Source organism: Oncorhynchus nerka, linkage group LG28 (genome assembly GCF_034236695.1).
Source record: "Oncorhynchus nerka isolate Pitt River linkage group LG28, Oner_Uvic_2.0, whole genome shotgun sequence".
NCBI classification, from domain to species: Eukaryota; Metazoa; Chordata; class Actinopteri; order Salmoniformes; family Salmonidae; genus Oncorhynchus; species Oncorhynchus nerka.
The window spans coordinates 16,492,950-16,515,827 of record NC_088423.1 but is presented as its reverse complement, the minus strand read 5'-3'; the positions used below and the strand labels follow the sequence as shown (position 1 = coordinate 16,515,827).

General features: G+C 37.9%; 1 protein-coding gene across 1 annotated transcript in view; it reads right to left on the bottom strand.

Moving 5' to 3' along the window:
* The window catches only part of macrod2 (mono-ADP ribosylhydrolase 2), a 1,232,546-nt gene extending 1,210,079 nt beyond the window's left edge, over window positions 1–22,467 (bottom strand). Inside the window, exons 1-3 of the mRNA XM_029640037.2 lie at window positions 22,207–22,467; window positions 19,123–19,230; window positions 13,667–13,765 (exon numbers count right to left, since the gene is read on the bottom strand). Of these exons, the coding sequence (XP_029495897.1) occupies window positions 13,667–13,765; window positions 19,123–19,230; window positions 22,207–22,243 (244 nt within the window). The 5' untranslated portion in view covers window positions 22,244–22,467. The remainder of the gene's footprint in view (window positions 1–13,666; window positions 13,766–19,122; window positions 19,231–22,206) is intronic.
* Window positions 22,468–22,878: the final 411 nt, after the last annotated feature.

Genomic DNA, 22,878 nt, shown 5'->3' with positions numbered 1-22,878 from the left:
GAGACTACCACCAGTCCCTGTATGGGGGGGTCTGGTTGCTATAAGAGACTACCACCAGTCCCTGTATGGGGGGGTCTGGCTGATATAAGGGACTACCACCAGTCCCTGTATGGGGGGGTCTGGCTGTTATAAGAGACTACCACCAGTCCCTGTACAGGGAGGCCTGGCTTCTATAAAAGACGACCACCAGTTCCTGTTATAGGGGGGGTTATGGCTGCTATAAGAGAGTTCCACCAGTCTCTGTACCGGGAGGTCTGGCTGCTGCTAAAAGAGACTACCACCAGTCCCTGTATGGGAGGTCTGGCTGCTGCTAAAAGAGACTACCACCAGTCCCTGTATGGGAGGTCTGGCTGCTGCTAAAATAGACTACCACCAGTCCCTGTATGGGCGGTCTGGCTGCTGCTAAAAGAGACTACCACCAGTCCCTGTATGGGAGGTCTGGCTGCTGCTAAAAGAGACTACCACCAGTCCCTGTATGGGAGGTCTGGCTGCTGCTAAAATAGACTACCACCAGTCCCTGTATGGGAGGTCTGGCTGCTGCTAAAAGAGACTACCACCAGTCCCTGTATGGGGGGGGGGTCTGGCTGCTATATAAGCTTACCACTCCTGGATCTCACTTTACTCAAGGAGCAGATCTTATTTGACTCCACACACACACTCTTTCTTCGCAATGCACACACACACGCACACGCACACACACTATAAAAGCCTCTCATTCCTGGACTCAGCATTAAAGCAGCAGCCAGTTTAATCTCAGTTTAATCAAGGCTTCAGTGTTTGTAGACAGCTTTAACAAGATGAGTCACTGACTGGGCTAGGAATGAAAGTCCAGGAACTTAGAGGAGGGAGGGATGAAACAGAAAAGTGAACGGATCCTGATTAATGACGACAAGAGGCAAAGCAAAAGGGGGGAAAAATGAAAAACAAGGACATACTGTAGCTGGCAGGGAGGTAGGATAGGATTGGGGGCTGTGCCCAGATATCCAGTATGGTGGTGGTAGACATTTGCCCCCCTCCATGTAGACACTACTCTTAACAGCAGGTTACATAGTGCCATCTGCCTGATCAGACAGGGAGCTAGTCCATTAATGTCCACCCTCCAACTCCACAAACAGATACACACAGCCCCCTCCTGCCCTGCTCTCGCTCTCTCCCGACAGCTCACTACCCCAGGTGACATATTGAGCACCTGCTGTCTGACCTCTGTCTAAACATAATTAAGGAAGATTTAGAAACTCAATGATCCTAATAATTTAACTGTAATAGGAGATTTAAATCACCCTGAAGTCCTGATAAAAGCTGAGGAGGAGCTGTGGAAAGCAGCACTATGTTACACACACACACACACACACACACCAGTTTAGATTTTTCTGTGTGGATTCAGAAGTTAAATTAGTTCTGTAAGAGTGAAATGAACACTCAGTGGTGTAAAATAACCCCATTGCTGGTGTTAATAACCACAGGTATTGTTATTGAGAGTAAAACAGTCCCATCAAAACTACACCTATCACTATCATATTTCCCAGCATGCTATGCAGGTAGACTTTTTAGGATTGTTTTTAATATCTGCGTTTTTGCATGTACGTTAATTAATTGGTTAATCTTATGTTACACAAAGGAAAATAACATACTTTTTAATCGAATCAGTTAGATTTATTGCCCCCATTATTGAAATGGTTGTTCTGGTTTAAATTATTTAGGTAGTGTTTTTTATGACAGTTATTCTGAATGCAGGTTGCGCATAAATAAAAATGCAAACTGTTGGATACACCACTTTGCAAGCCAGGATAATGTGACTTGCAGGTCTGATGTGGTATGTAAACCTGGAGTTTCCTAACACCACTGTGTTGGAGTAAAACTAGGCCATCAACTAGGCCAATAAGTAAGGTCTTAGGATACATGTAATGTATTGTCAGAGTTTAATTTGAATGATAGAATTAGCCCAGAAACTCACTTGGTGAAAGACACAGGCTTAAATTGAAAGACTTCAATAATGTCTCTGTCACTAACAAATACAGTCATGGGTGTTGACTCTAGAATTTCCTCAAAAAGATAAATGGCACCCTGGGAAAAATGCAAATTAGGATTTAAACCATAAAGTGTTAAAACAACTAGGGATGCACCGATATGACATTTTTGCCCGATACCGATATCCGATATTTTACTTGCCAAAAACAAACCTTACCGATATCCGATATTTAAAAACTTTAGCGGCCTTTTAAGCATTCTAGTACAGTTAAATAGTTAACACACACACATAGACGCAGTGGTCTAAGGCACTGCATGCCAGTGCAAGAGGCGTCACTACAGTCCCTGGTTTGAATCCAGGCTGTATGAATCCGGCCGTGATTGGGAGTCCCATAGAGCGGTGCACAATTGGCTCAGCGTCGTCCGCGTTTGGCCGGGGTAGGCCGTCATTGTAAATAATAATTTGTTCTTAACTGACTTACCTAGTTAAATAAAGGTTACACACACACACACACACACACACACACACACACACACTGACCAAAACGTTATTTTGTTGGCATTTACGTATGTCCCCATTACCAGTAAAACATAATCAAAACCTATTTCTTTCACTTACTTGCTGTTCTGTTTCGTTGTTCATTTGTTCAGTCGTTTCATTCTCAACCAGAATTTCATCATACATGTCAAGCAGTGAAGTTTCAGCTCTGTCTTTCTGTGGCCTCTCTTCCTCGGTGTGCACTGTCACTGTGTCCGTTTCCATCTTGTCCAGCTGTGTATGTAACATTTCACGTAAACTTTGTTTCTTATCTGCATCGAAGTAGTGGTCCTTGTACTTAGCACCAAGCATGGTGGCGACACAGTAAACAGGCTCAGAGAGAATACAACCGAATTTCTTGTTCACAGCCTCGGGTACTTTTGTAAGTTTTAACCCCCCGGTCTGTTGGCAGTTTTGTTGATCAGGCGTTTTAATGCCATGACAGAGGGTGTCACGTCTGCTGCAGACGCAGTTGATGAGCTTATTTCTCCAGTCAGTTGTTCAAATAGCGCTAGGAGTGTGTTCATGTTCCCAAGTTTCAAACATGTTCTCAAATGCCATTGAAATGGCAGCACATTCTTGAGCATGCAATACAGCTTTCCTCAGTACAAAATCCTTGTCGACCAGCTATGCTGTCAGACTCAGCATGCTCATGGGGCTGACATAGCTGGGCCAAATGTCAGCCGTGACGCCCATAGCAAGCAGCATAATGAATTCCATAATCTTGGCATTAATGGATTTCACTTTTGAGTTGTCTCGCTGAAATGTTCTTACTCTTTCAAATGACTGCTCAACTTGAACTTATTTAGTAGTTGGAAGTGTGCGATTAGTATTTTTCTGCTTTTGTTCTGTGTAGCGCTGTATTTTTCATAGTGTTTTTTACATCATCTACTTACGTTATATACGTATGCACGTCAGCTACCTACGTTATATACGTATGCACGTCATCTACCTACGTTATATACGTATGCACGTCATCTACCTACGTTATATACGTATGCACGTCATCTACCTACGTTATATACGTATGCACGTCATCTACCTACGTTATATACGTATGCACGTCATCTACCTACGTTATATACGTATGCACGTCATCTACCTACGTTATATACGTATGCACGTCATCTACCTACGTTATATACGTATGCACGTCATCTACCTACGTTATATACGTATGCACGTCATCTACCTACGTTATATACGTATGCACGTCATCTACTTACGTTATATACGTATGCACGTCATCTACTTACGTCATATAGGTATGCACGTCATCTACTTACGTTATATACGTATGCACGTCATCTACTTACGTTATATACGTATGCACGTCATCTACTTACGTTATATACGTATGCACGTCATCTACATACGTTATATACGTATGCACGTCATCTACTTACGTTATATACGTATGCACGTCATCTACCTACGTTATATACGTATGCACGTCATCTACTTACGTTATATACGTATGCACGTCATCTACCCACGTTATATACGTATGCACGTCATCTACTTACGTTATATACGTATGCACGTCATCTACCTACGTTATATACGTATGCACGTCATCTACCTACGTTATATACGTATGCACGTCATCTACTTACGTTATATACGTATGCACATCAGCTACTTACGTTATATACGTATGCACGTCATCTACCCACGTTATATACGTATGCACGTCATCTACTTACGTTATATACGTATGCACGTCATCTACTTACGTTATATACGTATGCACGTCATCTACATACGTTATATACGTATGCACGTCATCTACTTACGTTATATACGTATGCACGTCATCTACCTACGTTATATACGTATGCACGTCATCTACTTACGTTATATACGTATGCACGTCATCTACCCACGTTATATACGTATGCACGTCATCTACTTACGTTATATACGTATGCACGTCATCTACCTACGTTATATACGTATGCACGTCATCTACCTACGTTATATACGTATGCACGTCATCTACTTACGTTATATACGTATGCACGTCAGCTACTTACGTTATATACGTATGCACGTCATCTACCCACGTTATATACGTATGCACGTCATCTACTTACGTTATATACGTATGCACGTCATCTACTTACGTTATATACGTATGCACGTCATCTACTTACGTCATATAGGTATGCACGTCAGCTTTGACATCGGTTTTGCACATCGGCGTTAAACTAGACATTGGGCCAATACCGATGTTAGCATTTTCAGCTAATTATCGTCCGATTCCGATATGCTCACCGATAGATCGTTCATCCCTAAAATCAACACCCCAAAATGATTTACTGTAACACTACAGGTGTTAGTTTCCTACACTGAGAAAGTGTAACAGCGTCAGCATTAAGAAAAGTGAGTCCAGTTTACTCTAAATCAAGTGTTATGTTTTACACTGTAGGTGTTGCATATTACTCTACAGTAGAGCTATGCAAACACCACAATCAAGTTCATTTGAACACGTTAAGAGTTACACGTTACATCTTTAAAGCTTTCAAAAGTGTTATTTTAACACCAGTTCAGTGGGTCTCATATGTTCACTGAGAATAGTGTACATTTTACACTGTCAGAGTTAAATGTACACCATTGAGTTGGCTGTGCAGACATAACACACACAGGGCATACACACAGAGCATACACATAGAGAACACACACAGAGCACACAGCACTATGTCACACAGACATGAAATGTTCTCCTGAAGTTTTTTAATTGTTAGTGAAATTAGAAAAGCCAGAAAGTCATGTTTGTATTCCAAATAATGTTTTAGCCTTTGTTTACACAGGTTAGCCTCAAGAGAGACTTGTATGAGTTCAGACGGAATTTAAAAAATTACGGAGTGTTCCTTGGTAGTCTTAAACAAATCTACTTTGAAACAAAAGTATACATCTCACACACATGGTTATGCGCTTAAAAGATATATAACATTTTGTTTGCATCCCAATATTACACCTTATATACATCACAGAAGACTGAAATATAACAAAACCATTCGACATAAATTCACTGGATTTTAGTGGGTAATTTTTAAATAATGTTTATTAGTTATGAAATTATAAAAAGTATTTATACCATTCAACCCATGAGGCCACTAGAGGGCGATTTGGTCATTTGACTGCAGGAAAGGGGCTACATATTTTAGATGCAACAATTACAATGTAAGCATTATGTTTCTGCTTTCTAGGCTGATATAGAAGAATAAACATTCCAGCTGGCCGTATGCATCAATACATAAAAGACACAGGCAAACCGACACTTCCCCTATGCTAATATTCTGTGGTATTTGGGTCTTTTGAGTGTGAGTACAGATGCTGCTGGCTCCAATAGAGGTTATGTACCAAGATGCTAATGTGCATAAAAACAGCTGGTTACACAGGAGACAGTAATAACCATTGAGATCAAATCTATCAATCTCTCTCTACAGTAATAACACAATCTCTCTCTACAGTAATAACACAATCTCTCTCTACAGTAATAACACAATCTCTCTCTACAGTAATAACACCATCTCTCTCTACAGTAATAACACCATCTCTCTCTACAGTAATAACACCATCTCTCTCTACAGTAATAATACCATCTCTCTCTACAGTAATAACACAATCTCTCTCTACAGTAATAACACAATCTCTCTCTACAGTAATAACACAATCTCTCTCTACAGTATTAACACAATCTCTCTCTACAGTAATAACATAATCTCTCTCTACAGTAATAACACAATCTCTCTCTACAGTAATAACATAATCTCTCTCTACAGTAATAACAATCTCTCTCTACAGTAATAACATAATCTCTCTCTACAGTAATAACACAATCTCTCTACAGTAATAACACAATCTCTCTACAGTAATAACACAATCTCTCTACAGTAATAACACAATCTCTCTACAGTAATAACACAATCTCTCTCTACAGTAATAACATAATCTCTCTCTACAGTAATAACACAATCTCTCTCTACAGTAATAACACAATCTCTCTACAGTAATAACATAATCTCTCTCCACAGTAATAACATAATCTCTCTCTACAGTAATAACACAATCTCTCTCTACAGTAATAACATAATCTCTCTCTACAGTAATAACATAATCTCTCTCTACAGTAATAACACAATCTCTCTCTACAGTAATAACACAATCTCTCTCTACAGTAATAACACAATCTCTCTCTACAGTAATAACATAATCTCTCTACAGTAATAACATAATCTCTCTCTACAGTAATAACATAATCTCTCTCTACAGTAATAACACAATCTCTCTCTACAGTAATAACAATCTCTCTCTACAGTAATAACATAATCTCTCTCTACAGTAATAACACAATCTCTCTACAGTAATAACATAATCTCTCTCTACAGTAATAACATAATCTCTCTCTACAGTAATAACATAATCTCTCTACAGTAATAACATAATCTCTCTCTACAGTAATAACATAATCTCTCTCTACAGTAATAACACAATCTCTCTCTACAGTAATAACACAATCTCTCTCTACAGTAATAACATAATCTCTCTCTACAGTAATAACACAATCTCTCTCTACAGTAATAACATAATATCTCTCTACAGTAATAACATAATCTCTCTCCACAGTAATAACATAATCTCTATACAGTAATAACATAATCTCTCTACAGTAATAACATAATCTCTCTCTACAGTAATAACACAATCTCTCTCTACAGTAATAACACAATCTCTCTCTACAGTAATAACATAATCTCTCTCTACAGTAATAACATAATCTCTCTCTACAGTAATAACATAATCTCTCTCTACAGTAATAACATAATCTCTCTCTACAGTAATAACATAATCTCTCTCTACAGTAATAACATAATCTCTCTCTACAGTAATAACACAATCTCTCTACAGTAATAACACAATCTCTCTACAGTAATAACATAATCTCTCTCTACAGTAATAACATAATCTCTCTCTACAGTAATAACATAATATCTCTCTACAGTAATAACACAATCTCTCTCTACAGTAATAACATAATATCTCTCTACAGTAATAACACCATCTCTCTCTACAGTAATAACACCATCTCTCTCTACAGTAATAACACCATCTCTCTCTACAGTAATAACACAATCTCTCTCTACAGTAATAACACAATCTCTCTCTACAGTAATAACACAATCTCTCTCTACAGTATTAACACAATCTCTCTCTACAGTAATAAAATAATCTCTCTCTACAGTAATAACACAATCTCTCTCTACAGTAATAACATAATCTCTCTCTACAGTAATAACATAATCTCTCTCTACAGTAATAACACAATCTCTCTCTACAGTAATAACACAATCTCTCTACAGTAATAACACAATCTCTCTACAGTAATAACACAATCTCTCTACAGTAATAACACAATCTCTCTACAGTAATAACACAATCTCTCTCTACAGTAATAACATAATCTCTCTCTACAGTAATAACACAATCTCTCTACAGTAATAACATAATCTCTCTCCACAGTAATAACATAATCTCTCTCTACAGTAATAACACAATCTCTCTCTACAGTAATAACATAATCTCTCTCTACAGTAATAACATAATCTCTCTATACAGTAATAACACAATCTCTCTCTACAGTAATAACACAATCTCTCTCTACAGTAATAACACAATCTCTCTCTACAGTAATAACATAATCTCTCTACAGTAATAACATAATCTCTCTCTACAGTAATAACATAATCTCTCTCTACAGTAATAACACAATCTCTCTCTACAGTAATAACAATCTCTCTCTACAGTAATAACATAATCTCTCTCTACAGTAATAACACAATCTCTCTCTACAGTAATAACATAATATCTCTCTACAGTAATAACATAATCTCTCTCTACAGTAATAACACAATCTCTCTACAGTAATAACATAATCTCTCTCTACAGTAATAACATAATCTCTCTCTACAGTAATAACACAATCTCTCTACAGTAATAACATAATCTCTCTCTACAGTAATAACATAATCTCTCTCTACAGTAATAACATAATCTCTCTGCAGTAATAACATAATCTCTCTCTACAGTAATAACATAATCTCTCTCTACAGTAATAACACAATCTCTCTCTACAGTAATAACACAATCTCTCTCTACAGTAATAACATAATCTCTCTCTACAGTAATAACACAATCTCTCTCTACAGTAATAACATAATATCTCTCTACAGTAATAACATAATCTCTCTCCACAGTAATAACATAATCTCTCTACAGTAATAACATAATCTCTCTACAGTAATAACATAATCTCTCTCTACAGTAATAACATAATCTCTCTCTACAGTAATAACACAATCTCTCTCTACAGTAATAACACAATCTCTCTCTACAGTAATAACATAATATCTCTCTACAGTAATAACAATCTCTCTCCAGTAATAACATAATCTCTCTCTACAGTAATAACATAATCTCTCTCTACAGTAATAACACAATCTCTCTACAGTAATAACACAATCTCTCTACAGTAATAACACAATCTCTCTACAGTAATAACACAATCTCTCTCTACAGTAATAACATAATCTCTCTCTACAGTAATAACACAATCTCTCTACAGTAATAACATAATCTCTCTCCACAGTAATAACATAATCTCTCTCCACAGTAATAACACAATCTCTCTCTACAGTAATAACATAATCTCTCTCTACAGTAATAACATAATCTCTCTATACAGTAATAACACAATCTCTCTCTACAGTAATAACACAATCTCTCTCTACAGTAATAACATAATCTCTCTACAGTAATAACATAATCTCTCTCTACAGTAATAACATAATCTCTCTCTACAGTAATAACACAATCTCTCTCTACAGTAATAACAATCTCTCTCTACAGTAATAACATAATCTCTCTCTACAGTAATAACACAATCTCTCTCTACAGTAATAACATAATATCTCTCTACAGTAATAACATAATCTCTCTCTACAGTAATAACACAATCTCTCTACAGTAATAACATAATCTCTCTCTACAGTAATAACATAATCTCTCTCTACAGTAATAACACAATCTCTCTACAGTAATAACATAATCTCTCTCTACAGTAATAACATAATCTCTCTCTACAGTAATAACATAATCTCTCTACAGTAATAACATAATCTCTCTCTACAGTAATAACATAATCTCTCTCTACAGCAATAACACAATCTCTCTCTACAGTAATAACACAATCTCTCTCTACAGTAATAACATAATCTCTCTCTACAGAAATAACACAATCTCTCTCTACAGTAATAACATAATATCTCTCTACAGTAATAACATAATCTCTCTCCACAGTAATAACATAATCTCTCTACAGTAATAACATAATCTCTCTACAGTAATAACATAATCTCTCTCTACAGTAATAACATAATCTCTCTCTACAGTAATAACACAATCTCTCTCTACAGTAATAACACAATCTCTCTCTACAGTAATAACATAATATCTCTCTACAGTAATAACAATCTCTCTCCAGTAATAACATAATCTCTCTCTACAGTAATAACATAATCTCTCTCTACAGTAATAACATAATCTCTCTCTACAGTAATAACATAATCTCTCTCTACAGTAATAACATAATCTCTCTCTACAGTAATAACACAATCTCTCTACAGTAATAACACAATCTCTCTCTACAGTAATAACATCATCTCTCTACAGTAATAACATAATCTCTCTCTACAGTAATAACACAATCTCTCTCTACAGTAATAACACAATCTCTCTCTACAGTAATAACATAATCTCTCTCTACAGTAATAACATAATCTCTCTCTACAGTAATAACATAATCTCTCTCTACAGTAATAACACAATCTCTCTACAGTAATAACATAATCTCTCTACAGTAATAACATAATCTCTCTCTACAGTAATAACACAATCTCTCTCTACAGTAATAACACAATCTCTCTCTACAGTAATAACACAATCTCTCTCTACAGTATTAACACAATCTCTCTCTACAGTAATAACATAATCTCTCTCTACAGTAATAACACAATCTCTCTCTACAGTAATAACATAATCTCTCTCTACAGTAATAACATAATCTCTCTCTACAGTAATAACACAATCTCTCTCTACAGTAATAACACAATCTCTCTACAGTAATAACACAATCTCTCTACAGTAATAACACAATCTCTCTACAGTAATAACACAATCTCTCTACAGTAATAACACAATCTCTCTCTACAGTAATAACATAATCTCTCTCTACAGTAATAACACAATCTCTCTCTACAGTAATAACACAATCTCTCTACAGTAATAACATAATCTCTCTCCACAGTAATAACATAATCTCTCTCTACAGTAATAACACAATCTCTCTCTACAGTAATAACATAATCTCTCTCTACAGTAATAACATAATCTCTCTCTACAGTAATAACACAATCTCTCTCTACAGTAATAACACAATCTCTCTCTACAGTAATAACACAATCTCTCTACAGTAATAACACAATCTCTCTACAGTAATAACATAATCTCTCTCTACAGTAATAACATAATCTCTCTCTACAGTAATAACACAATCTCTCTCTACAGTAATCACAATCTCTCTCTACAGTAATAACATAATCTCTCTCTACAGTAATAACACAATCTCTCTCTACAGTAATAACATAATACCTCTCTACAGTAATAACATAATCTCTCTACAGTAATAACACAATCTCTCTACAGTAATAACACAATCTCTCTACAGTAATAACATAATCTCTCTCTACAGTAATAACATAATCTCTCTACAGTAATAACATAATCTCTCTCTACAGTAATAACACAATCTCTCTCTACAGTAATAACACAATCTCTCTCTACAGTAATAACACAATCTCTCTCTACAGTAATAACATAATCTCTCTCTACAGTAATAACACAATCTCTCTCTACAGTAATAACATAATATCTCTCTACAGTAATAACATAATCTCTCTCCACAGTAATAACATAATCTCTCTACAGTAATAACATAATCTCTCTACAGTAATAACATAATCTCTCTCTACAGTAATAACATAATCTCTCTCTACAGTAATAACACAATCTCTCTCTACAGTAATAACACAATCTCTCTCTACAGTAATAACATAATATCTCTCTACAGTAATAACATAATCTCTCTCTACAGTAATAACATAATCTCTCTCTACAGTAATAACACAATCTCTCTCTACAGTAATAACATCATCTCTCTACAGTAATAACATAATCTCTCTCTACAGTAATAACATAATCTCTCTCTACAGTAATAACACAATCTCTCTCTACAGTAATAACACAATCTCTCTCTACAGTAATAACATAATCTCTCTCTACAGTAATAACATAATCTCTCTCTACAGTAATAACATAATCTCTCTCTACAGTAATAACACAATCTCTCTCTACAGTAATAACATAATATCTCTCTACAGTAATAACATAATATCTCTCTACAGTAATAACATAATCTCTCTCTACAGTAATAACATAATATCTCTCTACAGTAATAACATAATATCTCTCTACAGTAATAACATAATCTCTCTCTACAGTAATAACATAATATCTCTCTACAGTAATAACATAATATCTCTCTACAGTAATAACATAATATCTCTCTACAGTAATAACATAATCTTTAAGCACTGCCACTTCCATAGACATATTGTCTTCACATTTAAAATCACCACTAAACCTCTATGATGCCGATGGCTTTTCAAAAGTAATATCAATGACTGAACTGTTCAAACTAAGAATGGACTAGAAAGGACTCAAATATTCAGCCGAGGGAGACGGTAGAAGAGCGTGGTATTGAAACACAGCGGTTTCGTATTTTGGCCTTCGCTGGAAATTAGTAAAGGTAGCCAATGAAACAACACTGGGGGAAAAAAACTGGGGGGAACCACTAGACAAGGCTACATTTATTTCTGAAACAATGTTTGCTTGACATGATCGCAGTGTGAGGGTACTCGCTGCCGATAACGGTGGGTTCACTATCAATTTGCTCCATTATAAGGGATGGACCAACCATCCTCACAACTAACAATAATTGGAACACAATCCTATAACCAAAAAATGCATGGGTCCCTATTCTGCTATTTAGCACAATGTTTCATATTGTTCTGGCTCTCTGCCATACAGTAAGTAGATGGTAAGTAACACAGGTGCTCTGCCATAGGTTGGTGTGAATACCAACAGACAAGGAAGTGAACTACTTACTATTCTGCTAATCTCTCAAACCACCTGTCAGAATAAAATACCAGTAAGAGAACACACACACACACACAATTAGCGAGCTTCTACAGATAACGGGCTGTTAATTAACCAGACTACTAGTAACCACATTACTCTTACCTCTACATTAAAAACATACGCTCACATCATTCACTGTATCCCACACAGGCCCACAAAAAGTGTGGCCCTCAAGGCAAGTCTTAGCAGCCAAATCCTGAAATAGGAATGATGTTTTCTCTCACCCCACAATGAACTACTACAGAACTCCTCAAAGTCAATGATTCACCATATTTGTTTCTATGACCCACAATCCACCAATCAATCCAACAAGAGTCAGCACTTTACACCCACCAACACTAGAGGGCAGTAAACTCATAAATCACACTGACTGCGTGTTGTAAGTTTGTAGCGTGAAAAAACGTTCCATAGATGTTGAAAAACCACAGCTTTGCTGATTTCACACACTCTGAACTGTTGAAAGTTCATTTATAAAGCACCTTACCAGAAATAACAGACACAGAAAAAACATGGTTTTGCTTGTTTCACAGCTTCCTACATTAAACTAGTGAAACTCCATTTTAAAAGCACCTTACCAGCATTAACAAACACAGACAAACTGCATGTCATGAGGTTGTAGTGTGAAACAACTGTTCACCATAGGCATGGCTTGTTTCATAAACATCAGCATTAACAAACACAGACAAACTGCATGTCATGAGGTTGTAGTGTGAAACAACTGTTCACCATAGGCATGGCTTGTTTCATAAACATCAGCATTAAAGCAGTGCAAACGTATTTAGCCATAGTTTGACAAACTCCTGCATCAAACCAATGTAAATGAATAACAAAGCATCGTACCTGCGTTAACTATGGCATCGACCTCGAGGATGGTGATGTCACCCTTGTAGAGAGATACTTTGTCTCTCAGAAGGTCCTTCCCTTCCTCTTCCTCTGTCACTAGAAACAACAAGAGCAGGGGTTTGTTCATTAGCTACACTGTACAGGTACTCTTAAAGACAGGACCAGAAATAAGGACAGATTCCTCGTTTTTTTAGCTTAGTTCTTCTTGTCACTGTCCTTGTGGAATACTGTACATCTGGAATGAGCCATATCATTGTTGTTCTATAGACTAGTGCATTATTGAGGGTTTAAAAGAGTAAACTTACAGGCACAAACACACAGCCTGCCAGCAAGCCAGACAGACAAACACACAGACAAACACAGACAGACAGACAAACAAACACATTAACAGACTAACAGACATACAGTGCATTCGGAAAGTATTCAGACCCTTTCCCCTTTTCCAGATTTTGTGACGTTAAAGCCTTATTCTAAAATGGATGAAATACACTTACAATCTACACACAACGCTCCATAATGACAAAGTGAAAGCAGGTTTTTAAAAATGTTTGCAAATGTATTAAAAATAAAAAACAGATACCTTCTTTACATAAGTATTCAGACCCTTTTCCATGAGACTCGAAATTGAGCTCAGGTCATCCTGTTTCCAATGATCATCCTTGAGATGTTTCTACGACTTGATTGGAGTCTACCTGTGGTAAATTCAATTGATTGGACATGATTTGGAAAGGCGCACACCTGTCTATAGAAGGTCCTACAGTTGACAGTGCATGTCAGAGCAAAAACCAAGCCATGAGGTCAAAGGAATTGTCCATAGAGCTCCGAGACAGAATTGTGTTGAGGTACAGATCTGTGGAATGGTACCAAAACATTTCTGCAGCATTGAAGGTCCCCAAGAACACGGTGGCCTCCATCATTCTTAAATGAAAGAAGTTTGGAACCACCAAGACTCTTCCTAGAGCTGGCCTCCCGGCCAAACTGAGCTATCGGGTGAGAAGGGTCTTGGTCAGGGAGGTGACCAAGAACCCGATGATCACTCTGACAGAGGTCCAGAGTTCCTCTGTGGAGATGGGAGAACCTTCCAGAAGGACAACCATCTCTGCAGCACCCCACCAATCAGGCCCTTATGGTAGAGTGGCCAGACGGAAGCCACTCCTCAGTAAAAGGCACATAAAAGACTCTCAGACCATGAGACACAAGATTCTCTGGTCTGATGAAACCAAGATTGAACTCTTTGGCCTGAATGCCAAGTGGCACGTCTGGAGGAAACTTCACTCCATCCCTACGGTGCATCATTCTGTGTAGATGTTTTTCAGCGGCAGGGACTAGGAGACGAGTCAGGGTCGAGCGAAAGATGAACAGAGTAAAGTACAGAGAGATCCTTAATGAAAACCTGCTCCAGAGCACTCAGGACCTCAGAATTCCAACAGGACAATGACCCTAAGCACACAGCCAAGACAAAGGAGGAGTGGCCTCGGGACAAGTATCTGAATGTCCTTGAGTGGCCCAGCCAGACTTCAACCTGATCAACATCTCTGGAGACCTGAAAATAGCTGTGCAGCTATGCTCCCCATCCAACCTGACAGAACTTGAGAGGATCTGCAGAGAAGAATGGGAGAAACTCCCCAAATACAGGTGTGCCAAGCTTGTAGCATCCTACCTAGATTGATGAGAGAAAAAAACGATTTAATACATTTTAGAAAAATACTGTGAAGTAACAAAATGTGGAAATGTCAAGGGGTCTGAATACTTTCCGAATGCACCATACATAGATACACACAACTGGGGTAGGGGTATGTACTGAAAATATGAGAAAAAGTCACCAACTCCAAGCAGATTCAGATGTGTACAAATTCCCAAAAGTGTTCGGCTCACAGGAGGCTGGTGAGGGGAGGACGGCTCATAATAATGGCTGGAATAGAGTGAATGAAATGGCATCAAATACCATTCCATTCATTTAAGCTATTACTATGAGCCACCAGCCACCTGTGGTTCTGCTAAATATGCCAACCGACATTTCAGATCGAATCTACAAAACCCCCCAAAACAGCTTCAAAATAATACTTCCACATTTTTATCACTGTGGCACACACACACACACAACTAAATCAATTCATCTTTCATCAGTGAATTCAGTGTCAGGCATCAGATCATGATAATCACATCAGGAATGTGTTCCAAAATGGCACACTACTGCAAATATAGTGCACTTACGTTTGACCAGGATCTTATGGGTCTAATGGAAATAAAGACTGGGCAATTAACATTGATTCCTACAATACAGTCAGTACCACATGCCTGCAGGGTGTGTGTGTGTGTGTGTGTGTGTGTGTGTGTGTGTGTGTGTGTGTGTATATATGTGTGTGTATGTGTGTGTGTGTGTGTGTATAACATGTATCTATACAGGTACTGGCTGGCCTACCCTCCTAGACTTTGATAGTTTTTAGTTATATTATCCTATTTATGTATTCATTAATTTTACTACAGTAAATGTTTTATTTTATGCACTTTTGAGATTATTCTTGTAATGAAAAGCACCTTACAAATGTAATGTATTATTATTACCGTTATTATGTGGCCAAACTAGTCTGTGTCAAAGTGTAGTCTAGTCAAGAGATAAATTGTACAATCTGATATAAAAACTTGAATCATCACAGGCATTGACAACTCGACGATAACATTTTATTTTCCAAGACAATGCTAACTTTATAAGCGAGTTGGGCAAACTGAAAAGATTACAGGCTTGGATTGATTCCTCTGTCCTTGTCGCTTCCCTTGAAGGGCAGTTGTCTTTTCGCATGAATTAAACATCACAGGGTTGATGGATGGGAGGGGTTGAGTGTAGCTGAAGGATGGGACTAAAAACAAATAAAAGATAACTATTGTAAAATATGCTGTGTCCATAAAATGTATATAGTATGTATAAACTGGAAGTAGAAGCCTAAGTGTTGTTGTCCATTAGTTTACTCCAATTAGGGGAGGGGTGGTAGGGTTAGGGGAGAATAAAGGAACATACACTACCGTTCAAAAGTTTGGGGTCACTGGGAATTTCTTTGTATGTCTTTGTTTTAAAAATCTGCTGTTTCCAGCTACAATAGTCATTTACAACATTAACAATGTCTACACTGTATTTCTGATAAATTTGATGTAATTTTAATGGACAAAAAAATGTGCTTTTTAAAAAAAAAATTACAAAAACATTTCTAAGTGACCCCAAACTTTTGAACGGTAGTGTGTATATTTTTTTTATATATACAGTACCAGTCAAAAGTTTGGACACACCTACTAATTCCAAGGTTTTTCTTTATTTTTGCTATTATATACATTGTAGACTAATAGTGAAGACTTTAAAACTATGAAATAACCCATATGGAATCACGTAGTAACAAAAAAAAGTGTTAAACAGATCAAAATATATTTCAGATTTGAGATTCTTCAAAGTAGCCACCCTTTGCATTGATGACATCTTTGCACACTCTTGGAATTCTCTCAACCAACTTCATGAGGTAGTCTCCTGGAATGCATTTCAATTAGCAGGTGTGTGCCTTGTAAAAATATAATTTGTGGAATTTCTTTCTTAATGCGTTTGATCCAATCAGTTGTGTAGCGACAAGGTAGTAGTGGTATACAGAAGATAGCCCTATGTAGTAAAAGGCCAAGTCCATATTATGGCAAGAACAGCTCAAATAAGCAAAGAGAAACGACAGTCCATCATTACTTTAAGAGATTAAGGTCAGTCAATAAAGAACATTTCAAGAACTTTGAAAGTTTCTTCAAGTGCACTCGCAAAAACCATCAAGCGCTATGATGAAACTGGCTCTCATGAGGACTGCAGAGGATAAGTTCATTAGAGTTACCAGCCTCTAAAATTGCAGCCCAAATAAGTGCTTCACAGAGTTCAAGTCACAGAAACATCTCAACATCAACTGTTCAGAGGAGACTGCGTGAATCAGGCCTTCATGGTCTAATTGCTGCAACAACAAAAGGACACCAATATGAAGAAGATACTTGCTTGGGCCAAGAAACACGAGTAATGGAGATTAGACCGGTGGAAATCTGTCCTTTGGTCTGATGAGTCCAAATTTGAGATTTTTTGTTCCAACCGCCGTGTCTTTGTGAGATGCAGAGTAGTAAATGGATGATCTCCGCATGTGTGGTTCCCACTGTGAAGCATGGAGGAGGTGGTGTGATGGTGTGGGGGTGCTTTGCTGGTGAAACGGTCAGTGATTTATTTAGAATTCAAGGCACCCAACCAGCATGGCTTAACTAGCATGGGTACCAAAGCATTCTGCAGCAATACGCCATCCCATCTGGTTTGCGCTTAGTGGGACTATCATTTGTTTTTCAACAGGACAATGTCTCAACACACCTCCAAGCTGTGTAAGGGCTATTTGACCAAGAAGGAGAGTGATGGAGTGCTGCATCAGATGACCTGGCCTCCACAATTACCCGACCTCAACGCAATTGAAGGAAGGAAAAGCAGTCAACAAGTGCTCAGCATTTGTGGGAACTCCTTCAAGACGGTTGGAAAAGTATTCCAGGTGAAGTTGGTTGAGAGAATGCCAAGAGCTGTCATCAAGGCAAATGGTGGCTACTTAGAAGATATATTTTGATATGTTTAACATTTTCTTGGTTACTACATGATTACATATGTGTTATTTCATAGTTTTGATGTCTTCATTATTATTCTACAATGTAGAAAATATTAAAAATAAAGAAAACCCCTTGAATGAGTAGTTGTGTCCAAACTTTAGACTGGTACTGTATATCTTTTGTATATATTTACAAAAATATATATATGGGAGGTTGGAAATGATGCAGCCAATTACATTTATGGAAGCCACAACAAAAAAACGAACCGCAGTGTGACACAGAGGCTAAGAGATATTTACATGTTAGTCATTTAGCAGACGCTGTTACTATTAATGGGAGTGCATTACACAGAGCGGCAAAGTTGCTTTGCTGTTTGTCATAAGCGTAAGATGGTGGCCTTGAAGGGTTATGTCAATCTTATGACAGTGTTATTAAGCTGTTATGTCATGAGGTTACAAGTCAAAGCAATCATTTAAAGGCTAGAGTTGAAGATTGAAATTGGAAAGTTGTTCCCTTTGAATGTCTCTTCAGGTGAACTAGCTTATTCATTGTTCAGATTCATCGCTTAGTGTGATTATTAGTCAGCAGTCTCCACATCAATAGGCTCAGGCTCTGGTGGGGATCTCTGGACCTGTTCCAATACTTTAGAAATGCATCCTTCCTTCCTTGTTTCCTTGAGATAAGCACATATTTTTTAGTGATTGGATAGATGTAAGGTCACTTTCACCAATACTCTACCAATTCAGACTTGTGATTACTTCAAGAAAGTAAGGAAGGAAGGAAGGAAGGAAGGAAGGAAGGAAGGAAGGGAGGAAGGATTTCTGAAGAATTCGAACAAGGCCTCTGAGTGTATCTCTCACCTTCTGTACTCTGAGACTGCTTCCAGGTGTTGATTTGGTCCAGAGGTACATATTCAGACCGACGGTACTCCTTACGCCTCTCCTCCAATGACATATTCAACACTCTGTCTGAAGAGAAGAATAAATAGACCATTTTAGAACAAACTACTCCATTTTAGAACATAAGTACATTTTAGAACAAACTACTCCATTTTAGAACATAATAGTCCATTTTAGAACAAAAATTAAAATTTAAGTAACAAAGTAACAAAAACATAAAATTGTCACACAAACAAATGAGTGAGCGTGGAATATCATAGTAGGACAGTCTGGACATCCAGGCTCAGAATATTGTTACAGCACCAGAGAGAGGAGTTTAGCGATTGAGGCGAGATGAGGTGAGCTAGGTTCCCAGATTTCTGCTGGGAAATTTTTTTCAGATGAGAGCATTGTTACATGTTACCAGCACTTCATGTATTTTCCTGTATTTATGGCAGTATACTACCTGCTAGTGATGTATACATTAAAAAAAAATGTTTTAAAGTGAATTCATTAATATAATGCAGGAAGTTGTGTTTGTAAAACAAAGTTTTCAAGTAAGACTTGAAATAAGTGACATGATTTTCAGGTGAGGCTGAGCTAAGAATATTACAGTCACTATATAAGCCACTCCATAAGCCACTCCACCCCCTCCCGCCACCCTCCATATGGTTAAAACTCTTAAACATTTTCCTCCATTCCCCAGACTGATGTAGTTTTTTCTACATGAATGACTAAAGGAGGGGAAAAGTTTTAACTGGTCATTAAACACAATAGTGCGCTTTGGTTTACAGCCCTACAAAGGTCTGTCGCTCTCACAAACAAATTTTCACCGGACTACTTATACAGACAATGTGATGAGAACTGAAGAGAGAGGGGGAACACTGAAAGATCTGGTCTGCATTACTATTCATTACTAACAAAAAGGGAGTTATTTCAGCTCTTTGATTACGTCAGAGATTGTTCTACCTGCCATCCCTGTTTATAAGGTGTGTGGAGGTGAACAGCCAGTGAAGAGTGCATATGATACGGCAAACTTACAAAACCGAGCAGGGGAGAACCTTGATTACAGTTGGTGGGCGGCAGATAGCCTAGCGGTTAACAGCACTTGGCCAGTAACCAAAGGTCGCTGATTCGAAATCTTCGAGCCGACTATGTGAAAAATCTGCAGAAGTGCCCTTTTTTTTTTTAAATGAAGCCTTTATTTAACTAGGCAAGTCAGTTAAGAACAAATTCTTATTTTCAATGACTTGGACGACGCTGGGCCAATTGTGCACTGCCCTATGGGACTCTAAATCACAGCAGGATGTGATACAGCCTAGATTCAAACCAGGGACTGCAGTGCCTTAGACCACTGCGCCACTCGGGAGCCCCCACTTGAGCAAAGCACTAAATCCTACTTGCTCCTCCTGTCAGTCGCTCTGAATAAGAGTGCTTGCTAACTGACAAAAATGTAAACGTAAAGTGCCTTATAGTAACATATTGTAAGCTAGAATGAGAGCATCTGTGACTAGGCCTAACACTTTATAATGGTGTGACTAGGCCTAACACTTTATAATGGTGTGACTAGGCCTAACACTTTATAATGCTGTGACTAGGCCTAACACTTTATAATGCTGTGACTAGGCCTAACACTTTATAATGCTGTGACTAGGCCTAACACTTTATAATGCTGTGACTAGGCCTAACACTTTATAATGCTGTGACTAGGCCTAACACTTTATAATGGTGTGACTAGGCCTAACACTTTATAATGCTGTGACTAGGCCTAACACTTTATAATGGTGTGACTAGGCCTAACACTTCATAATGCTGTGACTAGGCCTAACACTTTATAATGCTGTGACTAGGCCTAACACTTTATAATGGTGTGACTAGGCCTAACACTTTATAATGGTGTGACTAGGCCTAACACTTTATAATGCTGTGACTAGGCCTAACACTTTATAATGCTGTGACTAGGCCTAACACTTTATAATGCTGTGACTAGGCCTAACACTTTATAATGGTGTGACTAGGCCTAACACTTTATAATGGTGTGATTAGGCCTAACACTTTATAATGGTGTGACTAGGCCTAACACTTTATAATGCTGTGACTAGGCCTAACACTTTATAATGGTGTGACTAGGCCTAACACTTTATAATGGTGTGACTAGGCCTAACACTTCATAATGGTGTGATTAGGCCTAACACTTTATAATGGTACAGAATTCTTAGAGATGACGATTGTTTTGTAATAGCCTACTGGGCAGTGGGTTGTGTGTGGGCTACATCTTGCCTGGTTCACATTAGAGTAATAAATATATACACTGCAGTATGCTAATCTACCGGACCTGAGGAAAGTGTTTAAGAATGGTTAGAAGAAAATAGACAAATAAAACACACTTAAGCCCATGATAAATCCTGACAACATTGTAACTATAACAGTTATTATTACCTCTCTATATCTATGTAGCATAATGTGTTATTCATAATAATAAAATAGTATCATAGACAACACATTGGGCTCATATTACACATAAGCTAACTGTTTACAATAGCCCCTTCATGCCATGATAGACTTAGCTACCTACCTACCTATTTATCGATCAGCCGGGCTCTTTCTTGAGAGCCATTGTCATTCATTCTAACAGGTGAACTTGCAGAAATACACGGCCTACTAGACAAGCCTCGAGTAGCTGCTGTGTTGCCTTGCTAAAGTCCCCAAACGCACCGTGTGTATATATGTGTGTAAACTAAACGTGGGTTACTGTTATGACAGCAGCGGTGTGGTAATTGTGCGTTTGTCTTATATGGTTCGGTACCAGGCAGAGGCACAGGCGCATCCTGCTTAGCGCAACATCTGTAGGCTTCGCGGGCTCGCATATGTCGGGATGCTGGTGTATGTAGCCAGCCCTATAATAAGTGCCTTATAATCAACAGCCGGTGCTCACCGATATCCTGGACTGTCAGATAGATAGTCTTATGTGAGACGGTCAAGCTGTAAAGGCATGGGAGACATGGAGAGAGATGATGGTACAGATTCATTGTAATGGTCCCCAACCCCCAAAATAAGTCTTCTTACCTTTCTCTGTCTTCCAGTCCTTTTTCTTTCTGCTCATTGTGCCGTGGTGATAGGACTTGGAGTTCGTGTTTTTTGACTGTGGCAACCCCAGACTCGAAGCGTATGGTAGGACCGGTGAACTGAAAGAGAAAGTAAAACAACCCCGGAGCTAGCAGCTTAACCCACGACGTCTCTCTCACCTGTGAAACTGTCAAGATTTCTATGGACCCCAGTAATGCAGGCTCGATGCAACCTAGCCTGATGAGCCCCGTAAATTACGTTGTTGGAATCACGGCCAAGCGATTGGCTGTCAGAGACTAGGAAGTAGATGTGCGATAGGAGCGACTGATGTGGCAGTCAGAGTGATTGGCCACAATAGTGGAATTTGCTGTTCGCCTTCAAAATAAAGTCCCCCATTGAAACGGATCCAAACGGATACAAATAGTGGAATAATGCCATATTTGGAATAGATAATGCTAAACAAGTTTGGACTGTTGTTATATAACTTACAAATAAATACAATAATTTATTAATTTGACAATGAACTGTCAATGAAAAAAACAGTTAAATGTATTAGACTGCACAATTGCAATGGGGGAATACATATATGCACCATAGAACCTTATCAACTCTTTGCTTACTTAATTTGGAATTGTAATCTTTGGGTGTCACTGAGTAGTAGGCGGATGCCCA